The sequence below is a fragment of the Notothenia coriiceps genome, unplaced genomic scaffold (genome assembly GCF_000735185.1).
Source record: "Notothenia coriiceps isolate Sejong01 unplaced genomic scaffold, NC01 NC01_scaffold00036361, whole genome shotgun sequence".
Taxonomy (NCBI): Eukaryota; Metazoa; Chordata; class Actinopteri; order Perciformes; family Nototheniidae; genus Notothenia; species Notothenia coriiceps.
The window spans coordinates 70404-87818 of record NW_011369062.1 but is presented as its reverse complement, the minus strand read 5'-3'; the positions used below and the strand labels follow the sequence as shown (position 1 = coordinate 87818).

General features: G+C 38.3%; 2 protein-coding genes across 2 annotated transcripts; one reads left to right on the top strand and one right to left on the bottom strand.

Annotated features, from left to right (window-relative positions):
• Positions 1–181: 181 nt before the first annotated feature.
• Positions 182–5040, top strand: LOC104963546 (uncharacterized). The gene is made up of 7 exons (XM_010792144.1): positions 182–256; positions 373–491; positions 1359–1455; positions 1968–2346; positions 2775–2897; positions 2986–3119; positions 4147–5040. Exons 1-7 carry the CDS (start codon positions 245–247, stop codon positions 4372–4374), a joined length of 1092 nt encoding a protein of 363 aa, XP_010790446.1. The 5' UTR covers positions 182–244; the 3' UTR covers positions 4375–5040.
• Positions 5041–5141: 101 nt separating this feature from the next.
• Positions 5142–15590, bottom strand: ace2 (angiotensin I converting enzyme 2). The gene is made up of 18 exons (XM_010792153.1): positions 15402–15590; positions 15161–15319; positions 14915–15008; positions 14029–14172; positions 13129–13244; positions 12916–13021; positions 12246–12343; positions 11931–12103; positions 11059–11285; positions 9991–10135; positions 9697–9795; positions 9043–9165; positions 8707–8885; positions 7625–7683; positions 6838–6935; positions 6603–6719; positions 5703–5897; positions 5142–5529 (listed from the first exon to the last, which is right to left on the bottom strand). The coding sequence occupies exons 1-18, from the start codon at positions 15588–15590 to the stop codon at positions 5430–5432; spliced, it is 2421 nt and encodes an 806-aa protein (XP_010790455.1). The 3' UTR covers positions 5142–5429.
• Positions 15591–17415: the final 1825 nt, after the last annotated feature.

Below are 17415 nucleotides of genomic sequence, written 5' to 3'. Positions count from 1 at the left end.
TGATGAAATCAGAAAGTTCTCTTTTCTTAAGAAAATCATAAACCATGTCCCCCTTTTGGATTGAAAATGTACTAATCTCCATTCACTTCCTCTTCTGGCATCAGTTCCACATGCATCACCTCTCAGTCCTCCTTCCACTTCTGCTTATGCAAAGCAGAAGCTCAAACACACTTCAGGATTTAAAAGGCCGGCACTGTTAGCGGGGTCGGATTCAGTCTTTTTAGCAGCGGACACTGTCAGCACCATGGATGTGAAGGTGGGTGACACAACATATCATATTAGTCAACATTGCTATATGTGAGATATATTTTGAAATATATGACTTTGTATTTCTGGTGATTTTGCTTTTGTTCATATATTCCTGAATGATAGGATCCTCAAGTTAAGGGAGGCGTGCTGATCGTCCACCAGATCCATGAAGGGAAGCACCAGTATGAAGTCGAAAATGTGATGAAGTACAAAAAAGGGAGTGGAGAAAAGGCGTTTGTCAGGTATTGAGAATACAGTTTTTAAATGTTTGTTTTGTACTAGCAAATAAGAATTTCATTTTTTTTATTAAGAAAAGCACTATCGGGCCCAGACCACAGAGCTCTTCCCAGTAAAGTGTACAATAAAATACAATGATTAAACAAAGTAAAATTAAACAAGTATTTGTTATGGTCATGGTGAAGGCTGTGGCTCAGTGGAATAGTGCACTGAACTTCGTACGCTGAAGTTTGAATCAGGGGATAGCAAGTTCGAGTCCCACTGCAGTCAGCATGTCGTTGTGTCCCTGGGTAAGACACTTCACCCCAAATTGCTCCTGAGGGGATTGCCCACGGTGCTGAAGTCGCTTTGGATAAAAGCGTCTAACAAGTAACATGTAATGTTAAAGGAAGATAATCAGACAATTAATTGTTAAAAGGGTTCAAATATTTATTTAATTAAACATTGAACCATTTAATATACCGAAATCTCAAATACTGGCTGCTCTCACATCCTAAAATGTGATTTCCTGTTTTTCTTTCTCATGTACGATAGTGACTTCAATATTTGTATAACTTTAGACTGCTGTTCTGACAAAACAATTCAGGTCTCACATGTCAGACATAATAGTCAAGTGACTCTTTATTAAAGCCTCGGGAAACATTTCAAAATATTTGATCCAGAGTTATTTTAAGGTATCTCTCCATAAGATGATGTACAAACCAAGTCTTTCACAACTAAGTCCGGTTCCTCCCAAAAAAACTAGAAAAACTAGAAAAACAAGAAAGATTGACGATGACAATGTGAAATGACTAAAACTGTTCCAACTTTGGCAGACCATATTGAACTAAAACCTTTTAGTATAAGTCTCATATGTTTTCTGTTTTTCTCAGGAGAGGAGACAAACTGATGCAGGTAAACGGCATGGACCTGCAGGATTTCACACCCGAGGAGTTGGCACAAACATTGGCTAAAGATACTCCGATGCTGGTGAGTCCACGAACTTCCCTCTCTATTCTCATAGTCGGAGATAACTGAACATTGCCGCTTTGGACATACTTTGCAGTCCATTTTTGGTGATTATTTTAAGCGAGAAATTCACCAAATGATAAACTGTCATTATATATTATTCGTTTTCTCAAACCGATAATATGTGGTTGTCAGAATTCCTATTCAAAAATAATCCTGTTGAGTCTCTACAAAACAGTATCCCTGTTTTGTTATCCTGTTAATAAGTGGGATGAATGGACATACAAGTGTAGGCTAACTTAGCTCCCATGACATTAACAGATGTTTACATTAAATGGTGACAAAGTTTGTATATTGCATGAGCTTAAACTGCACTTAAAAAATATCAACATGACATGACATCGTCCAATCTACATTTTAGGTAGAGTTAAAACACACATTGTACGGTAGCTGTCCATTGAGGTGTTTTAAGGGGGAGTTCTGACACAAAGTTAGTTCTTAGTCTGACGGTCTTGACTTCCTCTGGTGTTCAGACGGTGCACAAAGCCGGCAAGAAGAAGGAGCAGAATGACATGTCCTTACCGTCTGAGGATACTTTACATCCAGTGTCCAAGGAATCTACAATATTCAGTTTCAGCATGGAGATGAGGAGGGAGGAAGACTTGGAAGAGAATGGAGTGAAGCAGGAGGGGGGGAAGGAGGACGGGGGTTTAGAGGAAGATGTTTGTGGAGCTGAAAACCAGGAGTATGGAGAGGGGGAGGATCTGCTCATAATTTCCATGAAGAAAACCAGCATCTCTGTGGTGAGAGGGAGGGGCTGCGACTCTGGAAGCCCCTGTCAGGGATGTCATGGCACAGGGTGTACCTTTAATGATGTTGTTATGGTGTCAGAATCCAGCAAGGTCGTGCTTGGTACGTATGTTTTAGTCTCTGACCTTCCCTACTATTTACTTTCAAATATATATTTCTACAAATAGTCTCACTGAGATCAATATTTGTTAAGAGAGATATGATTAAAAATACATTTTACAGTGAAGTGACATCCATTGATCTCCAAATATCCTCTTGTATCATTTCGGAGAAAGGATTATAAACGTTAAATGTAAAATATGTATTATTAGGTCCGTACATCTGATCAAAAAGCAACGTTAGATCTCTTATGTGCAGTGCAAACCCCCTTCTATTAGTAGAACTGTTAATAAATAATACTGAATACTATTATTTATGAAGATACAATTATGAGAGAGGAATTAATCACGCTTGTTCTTTTTTACTTGTAAAAGGGGTATGAATTATAGACTAGACACTCTTTGTTTGATTGTTCTCTGTGTAACTCTCAGTTTCAAGAGGAGGGGGAACTTTCCGACAGCTGAAGTCTTTGAACACTGCCATCGAACATGTGCCCTCTCACCGTTACCTCAAGCGTCTCTGTTCGCAGAGACTCTTTGCTTCACCAAATCCAGGTTTGCCATTTTGGGAAGCATGCAGCAACAAACATTTACAGTAATCAAAGATGGGTTTTTCATTTCTTAATGTTTGTTTTTATTTCAGAGGAGATGACCATCTACCTCTACAAGTCGACCAGCCTCATTGACAGAGGAATGCCAGTGGTCCTAAACTTTAGCAAGTCCAACTGCTTCCTCAGGTGCTACAAGGAAGCAGAGCGCGTCTTCCTACAAGTGGAGGTAATAACTAGAGACTTAGGCTGAACAGGTTCACTTTCCAGAACTAACTGCTATATTGATTACCATGAAGTTTGGCAGTTACGTCCCAGATAACTCGGTGGTCATCTGACTTTTCCTCTAGTGCCACCACCGGGCTAACTTGTGTGGTTTTGAGGGAATTTTATCAATAATATTTGAGATGGATTGCCATTGAAATTTGGTTCAGACATTTATCTTCCCTACAGTTTGAGTTTTGCAAATGTCCGGGATCATTCAATCAATTATAAGAATTCTTCATCTGAGACCACGAATGCATTAAATAATGACAATCCATCTTTAAAACATTGTAGACATTGTGTGTAAGTTACATTTTAAAATGCCAGTGGTGTTTCTGTCGATGATCAACTTGTTTCAGATGTTGACTGCTTTTCTATACACAGCAGAGGAAAACATTTCAGAAGTGTCAGATTAGAGTTTCTTTCATTGGAATGCGACACACTGTAAATAGATTAATTCAAGTTCAGGAAATGTGGTGAAAACAGCCCTCAACCCATTTGTACTGTTCATTTTGGCTTTTTCACACAAATGTTACTCTCTAACAGGTGCTGCCACCAATCGTTCCTAAATGGGACATGGGCCTCAGAAATGGTTTAGGAACTGTAGTAATTAAGTCAGGTCTCGGACTTGGGTTCACTTTTTTGAACTTGTGCTTTGTTGGAATCGTAATTGTCTCAAATGTCACACAATGAACATTTGTGTTATGGGCCAGTAATCTACTTTTAATAATCAAGATTTGCTATTGATATCTTTGTTTCTTTTTTTCTCTTGACTAATTCGAGAGCATTGATCATTAACTTGAATGTTGTGATATATATGGCCCTTTGTCAGCTTCTTTTTATTTGTTTTGGCCTTTACACATACTTTATACATAAGTAATCATAATAAATGCTTTTATGCTGTGAACGGTTGTGATACTTGCAAGCATAGATATCTTCTCACTACCAGGATGTTGAACAGTGATGCTCTCTGACGTCTCTTGTTGTTTTAGATGTGCGAGAAGAAGAAGCTGAAGAAGATCTCCATGAATGACGAGACTACTCTGTCCTTCCTCTTCTACATGAGGGCCGACCACACGAGACAGCGGAGGTTTGAGTCAGCGCTGCACGGCGGCTGGTTTATTCAGATCAACACCACCAACTCAGTGGAGATGGCCACCATGGATGGAGGGATGGAAGAAGAACAGTTCCTCTTTGTCATCCAGACAAATCAGAAGTGATGAATAATCACTTTCTTATCAGAGTATTCTCAGTTTCAGACAAGTTTACTATTTAAAATTAAGATTTCTATTTGTGACTTTTTCATAAACGACAGGGAAACATGAGGGGAGATTTTTTTTTGTCCGGTGACAAATTGTCACTGTGTCAAATTCTGCTATTGCAGAAGTGTGTAGATATGCATCATACAACTACATCTGATAAAACGTGTTTTGGGTTTTTTGTATGGGTTTTTTACTTACTTTTTTATAAATATGAATATCTTTTGTGAAGGGGCTGTAACTTTGTCAAAAAATGTATTTTGAGTATCAAGATGAAGTGATAGTAACTTTATTTGTTCAACACTTTAAAATATACATCATCGAGGGATGAGCAACATTTAAAAAAAATATATAAACTATAAACATGGTATATGTACTGTATAATTATGTGTATATACTGGATACAAATGATATTTGGAAAATGCTTACTCTTTTATAATTTATTAGTAACACTTTAAGATGTACGACATGGATTATTATACTTTGATATTTGGAATACACTGGTAAACCCTTGTATTTTATGCATCTTACAACAATAAAAGTGTTAAAACCCTAACCACCAATGTTTGGAAGATAAGATACTTAAATGTGTTATTTTAAGACAAGCAAACGCATCAAACATTATTTAAAACATGTCTGACCATTAAAGCATTTTGCAGAATATAAAATATTTAAAACAAATACAAAACAATTATTATTTTCCTATAAACCACCATGAATTTGAAATGCATGATACTGCAGTTTATTTAATATACATTATTTTGTCCAAAAGACAAGATAAATGTCAATCATTATTGCATAAAGGTTTATTCCACAGCCAAAATTATTTAAGCGTTGTTAGGTTGGACTTGTTAGGCCTATATATTGTTTATACAATAAGTATAATATTCATGCATCAAAATACATGAATATAACAATATGTACATTCACATGGAAGTATATTTAAAATGCATATTGTAGTAGTTATTTGATCTTTATTTAGAGCATTAAGGACTTCCCTCTGATTATCATCAGATTCAGAGTCCAGTTTGTTCATCTTCATGTTCTTCAAAAGCTTTGTTAGTTTGTCCATCGTGTTCGTAGGGATTCTCCGCGCTGTCTGTCTTTGTAGATTTCCTACAAACACACCAGAAGCACAACATGTCTCACAGTTATTAATGAAGTTTTTAATAAACGTTATTTATATAGCACTTTTCATGCTTTACAGATCAAGACAAGATACGTACAAAAAAGGTATATTGGTAGAAAAAATGGTAGGAATGGGTCACAGTTTGGAATCTAACACTCACTTTTTGCGCTCCATGACACCAGAGACGACGAGGTAGACGCCTGCGAGCACCACCACTCCCATGACAACCCCGAACACAACCAGCCACACCGTCACTGGCTGCTCCACGGGAGGGGCCAGTGTTGCTAGGATACCCACAAACTCTAGCGTCTTGTCATCCAATTGGAAGGCATCGTTGATTCGGCCTCGACTTAACCTGGGATCAATATCGAAATAGGTTTATTATTGCTCCTTCATTTTAACTGATTCTGGAGAAAGGACACACTGAGTTGATCCATTTCAGCAGGAAGCTATTCAACCTTTACCCTTTAGTTGGATGCAAACAGCTCTGCTTTGTTTGCTGTGTAAGTGAGGTGAAATTCAGAATGAGCTTCACCTTTGGTTTTACTCTTCTGTCTACAAGAACATATCGAATGTACTTTTTTAGTAAATTGACCTACATGTTTGTTGAGATTTTATCTGGATGACTTTGAATAATATGAGTTGTGCTTTTTTGAGCCTTGAATGAGCCTTTTATTGGTAGATTTTATCTGCTAGGCTTTGGAGGGAAGGCAGAGTATTTAGTTTGAGACAAAACTAAAGTGTTCTGGTATGAAATTGGATGCTTGACCACTGTTACTGTTTTTTTGACTCGTGAGGGTCGGTCACCATGGGTGCATGACAGGATAACGAAATAATTCAATCAAACAGTTGATCAGATATTTCAGTCTGGACAAAAGTAGAACACACAAAGATTGCGATCCCCAGAACAAGCGTGACTGAAAATGAATCACAGTACATGTAAATTGACTGACTATTACAGCTTCTTAGTCCTTGACACATTCAGGTAAAACAAACCAAGTATGTTGCAATCAAATACAGTATGTTATCAAAATACATGTGTGTGTGTTGAATGCCTCACTGTATGGCAGCCTCCACATCAGCCTTGGGGATGTATGTGGTGGGAGTTGCTGGATCGGTGACCACAATGTAGAAGGAGACCCTGGGAGTCTCTTGATACGTGAGGACATTCTCTGCTCTGCAGGCAAAAAAACAAGAAAACCCACTCAAAAAATGTGGCAACAAACCAATGTCAGTTTAAAACAGAACATAGCATAGAGTGTTTTCATATTTCATGGTCCCAGGATGATACTGACGTGAATTGAAGGGTCTGGTTCTTTTGGCTGTAGTACTGCCTCAAAGCGTACGCAACACTGGCCTTGAACAGGTACAGCTCATTGTTGTTCCAGGAATACTGAAGGCAAGGCAAGTTTATTTATATAGCACTTTTCAGTACGCGACAATTCAAAGTGCTTTACAAAACAAATTAAAATACTTTTTAAGAATAAATACAGTAAAAAACACATTATATAATGGCATTTTACAACAGGCATTACAAAGGAAATATAATAAAATAATACAAATAAACACCAGAGGTATACAATACGTTTAAAAGGCATAATGTAGTGCGAATATGAGCAGCTCAATTAAAAGCAGCGGCAAAGATATATGTTTTTAGTCTCAATTTAAAAATAGTAAGCGTTTCTGCGAACGTGCATGATTTGGGTAGTTTGTTCCAGAGTGTCGAGGCATAAAAGCTAAATGCTGCCTCTCCATGTTTTGTTTTTAGTCTCCGAACCGATAGCAGACCCGTCCCAGAAGACCTGAGGCACCTTGATGGCTCGTAATTATGTAGGAGTTCAACAATATACTTTGGTCCTAAACCATGTAATGATTTAAAAACTAGCAATAATACTTTAAAATCGATTCTTTGGCCGACTGGAAGCCAATGTAAAGATTTCAGAACCTGAAACACATTATAGTTGAGTATTTTGATAAAACTGACTGAAGTTCAAAGGGACAACCTTCACATCACGTGTAGCAAGACATTGTAACCCTTATCCTGTAATAATAACACTTCTGATAATGATTAATGATACTCACAGCGTTATCACCCATAGCAGCCTTCAAGCTCAGCCTCACTTTGATTGCATTCCCTGAATCTGTTACAAAAAAGAATCAAAAGGTTATTTTAACGTATTATTTATTCATTTTTGCAAAATATGGTTGCCATAGATTAATTCACTTAAACTGCCATAGCCCTTGAAGGCATCATGAAATAGCTACCAATGTCTGGTCACATGAACAGACAGTGACAGCGCCAAAGTTAACATTTCAATTATTTCAGTTCTTAGGGCATTGATTCATTACAAGAATTATTGCTTATTAGTCATGAACAATGGAGTTGCTGCAATCACACAGTTCTCTCAGGAAACGGGCATTTTAGTCATTTTACTGTGGTTTGGTCATGCCAATATATGTCATGAAAACAGCAGTGACTTAAGTTTGTGTTTTTTCTACTTCTTCAAAAAGTTCCTCTCTTAGTCACAGTTATAATGTAATGATGGGGTGATAGTTTGTCCACGCATACAGTATATAGGCCTCTCAAGAAGCTATCCAAAAGTATTCAATTAACTGTGTTAAGTGAGGACTTAAATGCTCATAAACATGATTTGACAGATTAATTTGATGTGCAGGAAACCAAGCAAACAAGAAGAGAGGTGTAATAGTTTGGCATTTTGGGAAATTAATAAAACAAAACTGAAACTCACCCATTAAGACTATATAGTGGTATGTATAAAAGTAAAAAAAAAAAACATGCTTTGGTTGCCTGGAAAACATTTGTGAAGACATGGTGAATTACTGAGTAAGAAGAATAATATCTCTTAAAACGACAACTTTTTTTTCCCTTTCAGTCCAAGATAAACAAATAATATATAATGCGTTAATACGTGATTTATATGCTGCTACATAGCCAGGCTAACTGCTCTCAGTCCATGTGTGAAGCTAAGCTAACCAGCTGGTGGCGGTGGCACTACTGTATAACCATACAGACATAATACTGGTATTCATTTTTTTTAAATAAAAGTTAATACAAATATTATTTAAAATGTTAAGTACATATACCTTTTTCAAATTCATTTAGTTTAATTTAGTGGTAATACTCTTGAAAATGTTGTACTCACAAGGGTCTATTAGTGTCTTCCAGCCTACATTCCTGTTGGTTTTCTTGTTCTCTACCTTCAGCCAGTCATGGAGAGGTTGGAAATAGTCCAACAGGGGGCGGACGTCCATCTTAGCGTCCCCGGAGATCGTATCCAAAGCCCTGGTCCAGGACTTGGATCTTCCCAGCTCTAACATATTCCTAACAGAAAACAGTGAGGAACATAAATGACGACTGTATTACTACATGTTTACCACAATGACGTAATGTGCTACAGCAAAAACTGAAATATGAAATGATCTCTTATTTGATTTCAAACTGTTATATGGACAATCAACCAAATACATTAAGTCTGTACCTCAGTTTGGTTCCTGCTACTTTAGAATCGGTGATGTCACATGTAGACAAAGGTCCTGTGTGACCGGCCTCCTGGCAGAGCGCTTTTTGGAACTGAAACTGGTAGATGGTCCTTGTGAAGTACCTGTATTCACGACCAGACACACACACACAGAGACAGGTCATGTTTTCAACCTGGACCCAGTTTTTACATTCCTAAACGTTATACAAAAAGGATACCAACATACTATTTCCTAAGGTACTTCCTTTTGCTTATGCAGCCAACGGACGTTTTACTCTACTGAAGGTTTAGCCTTTGTTGTTCACTCTCTGCCCTCCAGCTTTGGTTGCTGTGCCAATGATAGTGGCAATGTGAGTGGTCCAGACTCGTATAGGTAATATTTTGGGAAGAACTGAACCGTATAGACAACTAATAAGGGCAGTATGTTTATCCGATAAAAGAGGAAACGTTCTTGATTTTGAAATGTTAGGGATATAAGATGTTCAGAAAGGGCTCTGTTCCTTGGGATAAGGTGTACCTTTGCATCAAATTTAATTGAAAATAAGTTTAAAAGAACAAACCGATCCCACTGAAAACAGTAGCCTCAAAAGCTGATTTGGAAATAAATCCAGGTGTTGCCTTTACTTGTCTTGACGTGAAGACTAACATCTTTACCTGATGAAAGAATAGTCTCCGGAAACATGGAACAGAGCAGGGGGGTCACAGTAGGTCTCGTCCCTCGGCACTGGCTCCACCACCCCCACAAGCTCCCTCCTGTCATGGGAACAGAGTCAGCACGCATACAGACTGATGATGTAACCTCAGACCTGCAGGAAAGCAACAATGCTTGCCTGCAGTGTGTTAATAGCATTACTATGTTTGATTGTAATCATATCAGACCTGTGAATTTTCACTGACTGCATAATTACCTGGAATATTTAAAGAAGCTGCATGAAAGTCTGTGCTTACTTCATCTCCCAGAAGCGCTTCATCCAATTATCCTTGGTGATGTTCCCTGCAAACACCTGCCACCTCCATTCCTCCAGCATGTAGGTGAACGGCAGCGTGGCCACGATGGTGAGCGCCTGTTTCAGCAGGAAGTTAATCTCTGTTTCTGCAAGGCAAAAAACAGGAAAAATGTATAATATACAGAGAGAAAATGGTTAGAAAGTTGCATGTCAAGTCAATAACCTCAGCTCTGAACTTTAGAAAGGGCATTTATCACAATTCTAATTTTGAAAACACTTCAGTGTGTTACCCCTCTGCGTCTGATATGCTGTTTATGACACCTATGTTAGGCACTGTAAGTAGATGACAGTTTGTATAAAAGTTAGCAGAGAGCCCAAGGTCATGTTATGCTTTATTATCTGGTTTCGCCCCAGTAAACAGGTGAATCAGGGTGTGACGACTCTGTCATGGTGGCCCAACGGTGCTGAAGCTATTTTAATTGCATGCCACTTGAGGGCAGCACCCAGGAACACATTATTCATACCTGCTGTGATTCTTTATGAATTGTCTATGTGTTTGCCACCTCCAAGAAACAATTTCATATTGTTTCTGCAGTTTGGTGACTTTCATAGCTTTTGGCCACACTAAATACTTGCATTAACAGTGTTGTTACAAGACTGGGTTACTCAAAAGTTACCAGATTATTTTAACCACCTATTTGTGGATAGCCGTTTATCTACAGAATGTTCTGTAGGGGTTAAGGAGCAGCGTAACTGAGAGCCTATGAAGATGTTATAACTTTTGTCTGGCTCATAACTCATAAACAAGATTTATTCATATCTTTAAATTTGGTTATGGACAGCTGTTAGCTAACACTAACTTAACTGTTAGTGTAGCTGAACAACTGATCAGAGCGACAGACACATATGTCTGTGTCTCAGAATCTGGACCTTATTCAGATTCAACACACAAGGGCCCATAGTCACCTTATATCCTGTGTTATTTTAAAAGTACTGAATATAGCAGTTTTAATGTTTTGGAGGACAACTATTTATATGGTTTGATAATTGTCAATGTAATGTACGGTACCATTATCATAAGTAAAGTTAGCAGGCAGGAGATGGAGGCCCATCAGGTGTTTGGGCGTCGCAGCAGAGAGGGACATGATCTCTCCGACCGCCTCATGGAAGCCCTCGTTGGCCCCGTCCCTCAGGAGGTAGGACAGGTTACGGTAAGCCATCTGGTACTGGTTGTGACCCATCTCGTGGTGCACTGTCAGGAAGTCGTCCATGTTGATCTTGCTGCACATTTTGATCCTGAAGATATTGCAACGAAATATGTTCATGTCAGCAGTTAGCATGATGCCATATCAGATATAGAGTCAATAAAACAACCTGTGCACTGCATGTGTGAGGAGTCAGGTGCAACAAACTGAATCCAAAAGTGTTTAAGATATTGAGCCATTTCAATCCAAACCGAGACTTTACGAGCCTGAAGCCTTTTTTTGTAAATATATTGTATACGTTGCTTTGGTGCTACAAACTTTCCAACCTCTGAACGAGTCAGTGCTTGGGCAATGATATGGAATAATAATTAACAACAATAAAGCTTTGCTTATCTTTATCAGCAAGAAACAATGACTAAGAGATTAATCAACATAAGTTTTCCAGCATGTTCATTTATACTGCTCCCATGTACTGATTGCCAGTAATTGAAAACACAGCGCAAATGAACCTTGTAAATCTTTTAAAACAGCTGTTTGTGTTTTAGATAAATATGTTTTATGCTTTAAATATAGATAAATGTTAAGTGTTCGCTTTCAATTCGTGTTTTTTGTAACTGCATATAAAAGCTTTTGGAATCAGCCACTTCAACAACAGAGATGGTGATAGATTTGGCTCTTTATCTGATACTACGGTATATGAGGATGGTATATGTGCATGTCTGTGGATTTCTCCTACCTAAAGTCCTCTCTGTTTCCCATGTCCCAGGCTGTGGGGTGGCAAACAACCTTTGTTCCATCTGTAGGCTTTAACAGCATGGATTTATTCCAAAAGCTGGGGAACATCTCGTACAGGCCCACAGACATGAAGAACTTCTCTGCTTCTTTAAACTGCCGAATCTCAGTCCAGCCCTGAAATTCGAATGGACATGTGAGAGACAGTTTCTCTTCCAATAGAGGATTTAAATATCTTGTTTTTTTTCACCTTTATCACTATGCATTTGTATATATTTTTGGATAAACCATCATTACTGATTAAGTAATTGTACTGCACCTCTTTCACCATAGTGTCGCTGACATCAATATCTTCTTTGTGAGGGTAAGGGGTTGACAGAACGTACAGGTTGGTCCAGAATCTTCCCCACATGTCACCTGAACAATTAACACAACAATTATTGTTTTCACTTTAAGTACACACTAAGAAGTACTTCCTGCAGTTTCAGCTAAACTCTCTATATACATTATGTTACATCTGTTGCATTTCTCTTTCCTTTTCCCAGTGTCCTTAGCTTTGAACAAAGAAACAAATCACTAAGTAGCAATTTCACAAAGATCAGATTTATGTCTTTACCCATCTCAAAATCACAGCCTCTCTTCAAATTCAAACTGCACATATAAGGCATTTCTATCATTCTGACTTTTCATCGTGGTAGTAGCAGTTCTGAATAGAGCAATGAACAGATTGTGACTTATAACTTCAATGAACAATCAAATGGTACAGCTCCGAAGCTGTATTCTTTATATCGTGACGTTGTATTCACTGTAAGGTCATTTGTTGATGTCATTTCTGATAATATTATTCTGCACACCTGAGTTACAGTACAGATTTCTTGTTGCATGTTGGACTTTGCAAATTGCTCTACTACTTTAAAACTGACTCCTTTCGTACAATTCTACTATTTGAATACTATCTTTTTGTTTTTGGGGAAGCAAGAAAAACACACCCAACAGGTGGGCCGGCAGAGGTCCTTCTGCCTCAATGTGTCCTGGGTAGACCTCCATAAGCCTGGATCTCACATAGGCATGCAGCTCCTTGTATAAGGGCATGATCTGTTAAGAAAAAAACAATATTATACGTTGGTAATAACTTCATACAATCCATAACTGCAAATTACTCTAGAAGCTTTGAAACACAAATCCTCTAATATGACGCGTACCTCTTTGTATACAGAACGGACATCTCCCATCAGCTGATCCCTGGTGTACTTGTACTTAGGGTCCTCCTCGATGGTCTCATAGTTATATCTCCAGTAAGATCCGTAGTCTTGAAAACCTGTAGCAGTGTGGGGAAAGAGATCAAGAATAGGAAAAAAAAGAAGTCATATTTCAGTTTACGTAAACTTTACATAAAAAGAGTTTTGTTGTTTTGTAGAGTTTTATTTTGATGGTTGTAACCCAATCCCTTTTGCATGGTGGCATTGCTGGTATTACATGAGTTAGAGGTATGACAAACTGTGTAACAAGAGCTATTGAGAGTGTTGGTGAAATATTTTCCAAGGCCCATAACTTTGACCCAGTTTATCAGTTCATAATGTCCTGACCTGGTCCTTACTGAGCACACGCACCTGCAACCTTGGCTGCTGTGCTCTCAGTGTTCTGTCTCCCTGTTCCTGCCTGTTGGCGTCAGCTGATAGAGGTGTTATGATTCTATTTTGTTATCCAGCATGTTGATTATTCTCTCTGAACTAGCTAAATACATGGGTCTCGGGTAGAGTTCTTCAGAATTGATTGTGGTCAGATCGTGGCTCTATGACTTGTCTTGTGAATTCTCCGGCCGAAGCTCCAAATAAACCATCAGTGTTTGACATCAAAGCTCCAGCTCTCCTCGTGTCTCTTTGAGTCCTGAATCTCCATTGCTACAGAAGTTTCCCCCACAGAGAGGACCTGTCATGTATGTTTATTAGCTTTTATCCATATTCAGATCCATAGGCAAGGTTTTTCTACCAGATTTAATGAAAGAGCATTGCTTTAAGCTCCATTAACTATCAAATCAGAATTAACCAGCACATGTCATTCAAACATTGAGAAATTACACATCCTAAATTATGATGTATCACCATTTAGTTTGGAAGCTTCATTCTTCAGATCCACATAGTCTTCATACATCGGCCTCATCCTCTTCCCCACCTCTCTCCTCCAGCCCTCCCACACATGCAGACGCTCAGAGTAATCCCTGCTGTTGGCCATCACATGCTCCAGGCCTGTGAACAGAGCAACACACAAATCACTGACGGTACATGTATACATGTCTGTTTCTCACTCAAATCTACAACTGATTCAACAGTTCATATTGGAGCTGGTTTGACCTGCTATACTTTTTAAACAGTTTGGTAGTTTAGCCAGTGATGTTAATGATGACGGTTAAAACATACCAAGAAAATAACATATGCCCATAAATCTGTACTACTACATATATTATATTATTAATATCGGATATATATATGTAACTTCCAGATGTCTGACACATGAGAGGGAGCCAAAAAAACTGGGGACAAATAGTTTTGTCTCTAAAAATGCATTGCATTTTAAAAAGCTCATTAATAAAAATAAATTATGTAAAATCTTACTGAAAAGTAACAATGACCAATAGCTGTCACATACATAAAGTTGAGTGAAATGAGCAATAGGTAAGAACACAAAAGCATGCAATCAATATACTGAAGTAAAGTACCTAATTATTGCATCTGAATTAATTTACTCAGTTACTTTTGACGCTCAAGCCTGTATTTTAATGTGTTTTTTGTTATAAATAAAACAACTAAACAGCATAAAAAGCATATTACAATGTGTTAGACCTTGTTGTAAAACATCTGTTCAAAAACATTAATACATTTTTTGTCCTTTCTTATTGGCTTTGTTAATTATAAACTGCTTTATCTGACTTCGGCCGACAGTAGGAGGCAGCCACGTCAGCGTAACCGCTCCTCATTAACAGAGTAGTACCTGGCTCCAAAGTCTGGCAGTTAAGGGGGTCGTCCTTCAGACACACTGTTGCTGTGCTGTAGATCGTATTCATCTCACTCATTACCTTACTCAACTACAAGCAGATTTAAAAAAGAGAACACAAGGATACAATATTTAGGTAATGAAGCACTGAGGAAGCAGTCCAGAACATGTGTCTTTGCAGCTTTTAAAAACATGAAGAGAACATATTTAACAGAATGAAATGAAACATTGTAATAATCTCACATGTGCAGCTTTGTCCGGGGACAGGGCCCCAGAGCCTCTGTCTTGTAGAGAGATGAGCTGTAATTGGATTGTTGCATCTGTGATCTCTGTGATGGGGTATTTCCGGGACTCCTCTGACATGTTGGCATAGAATTTTCCCCATACTTGCCCCGCTTCAGACTGGTAAGAATGTAAAGAGTTGCATCAAAATATTGTTGTGAGCATTGGTCAATTAGTGGTTACTCAATCTCTGAATGCTTACCAGTTTGTCTGAGTTCTCCTTGTTGATGTTGGTGTTGTAGGCCCATGATGCCAGCGAATACTGGTACATACGCTGAGTGGCTTCTTCATCAAACTTCTGCAGGAACTCCTTGGCCTGGTTCTCCAGAGCTGTTTGAGCAGAAACAGTGCAGGACACAGCCAGCAACGCTACAAGAACCCTAGCAGACATCTCTTCAACTCCATGAAATCACACAACTAACTGTGAGAAGGAGGGACACTGTCCTCTGTTATACAGTTTCTCTGCGCTGCCTTGGCCTTTGGACAGCAGAGCCATAACTGAGGGTGTATCCAAGTTTTCATTTACAGGAAGGATGTCTCAGAGGAACAGTGACAAAACGGTTTCTAATGATTTCGAAATGTTTAATAATGCTGATTTATTTTATAATTTGGCAAGACTTTACCTTGTATTGAAAGTTTATTCATAAAAATCATAAACTGGCTGAGACTTTACCTTCTATTGAAAGTTTATTCATAAAAATCATAAACTGGCTGAGACTTTACCTTGTATTGAAAGATTGTATTCATAAAAATCATAAACTGGCTGAGACTTTGCCTTGTATTGAAAGTTTATTCATAAAAATCAAGTTATTATTATCCCTAACTTACTTTTAGTTTAAGAATGCGGATGAAAGATGTATTCTCATGTGCACCTGGCTTCCGCTACATGTCATTTCCTAAACAAACATTAACTTTGAGGGGGAAAGCTAACGAAAAAAAAAAAAAAAATATCCTCTTATCTGGTGGCAGTAGATTTTCCAGCACCAGATAAAAAGCAAGTCACGCACTGTTAGGCCCTAAATGCTGATAAGATGTGATCAGCCACGGGGGCAAGGTTTATTATTGGCATTTCATTACAACACTAAAATATTATTTAATGCTCTCTTTCTCTGATAAAAATCAATCAAAAAACAATTTAAACAATCAGTAAACTTGCCTCAGGTTATCATTTCATTAATTGGCTTGACCCTCATTAGTATTAGGATTCATTCTTATTGCATATTTTTGTATTTGTCCTTTTAGGGTGCAACTATCCTAACTGAGATTTGTTTTTGCCAAACACTCAAAAGGCAGTGCACCTGTTTTACATTCCCCGGATTTCATTTGGTGCAACAGCACCTTCCTGTGGACAAAGCTCACAATTGTTCAAGTCTGTCTAATTTGTGAAACATCTGTCGTGAAGCATCCTCTCCTTACAGTAATGTAGTTCATATCTAAGTGACCAAATCAAAAACGGTCACATTAATGTTGTGCAGTAAAAAGGGCAGTAAAATAATTGAGCAAAAAAGCAGCATTAAATGGAAATAGTGACATAGTACAAGTAACTTTTAATTGTATTTAAGGAACAATTTAATACATTTGTCAGTCTGAGATGCTTTACTTAAATAAGTAAGTAGCAATATCATGGTATAAAATACAGTTTCAAGAAGCTATGTTCCTAATGTAAACATTGTTAAGTGATTTGTATAACTTAATTTATGAAAATAGTACTTGTTAAGCTGTCAGTGAGGCATTTTTTATACATTGTTGATTGTCATGGCATGCAGGTGTGAGGCAACATTTACACAAATGCAGACAATGCCTGCAAGAAACAGGGTGAACATACAAAGGCTTACTGGCATGTTCAAACACAAGTTGAGTCCACAGGGTAGCAGGAATGGGGCAGAAAAAGGCAGGCCGGCGGGTCAAGGTAACAGCATACAGGATGCAGGGGTCAGGCGGCTGGAAAACAAGGGAACAAAGAAACAATGACAACCTGACAAATGAGTGGGGAATATGTCGGTTCTGACAGGGCTGGGACGATGGAAACAGGTGAGCAGGTGAATGAGAGAGTCAGGTGTCTGAGGTGAACAGTTGAAGAATGGCCGTAAAGCTAAACACAGATGCAGGGGCTGAATGTGACAGGCAGAATAGGCAAACAAACTAAAAACAACTGTAGATCCCGACAACTGATGCGCAAGGCAGCATTTTTTTTTGTCGAAGCTGTTCTGCTTGGA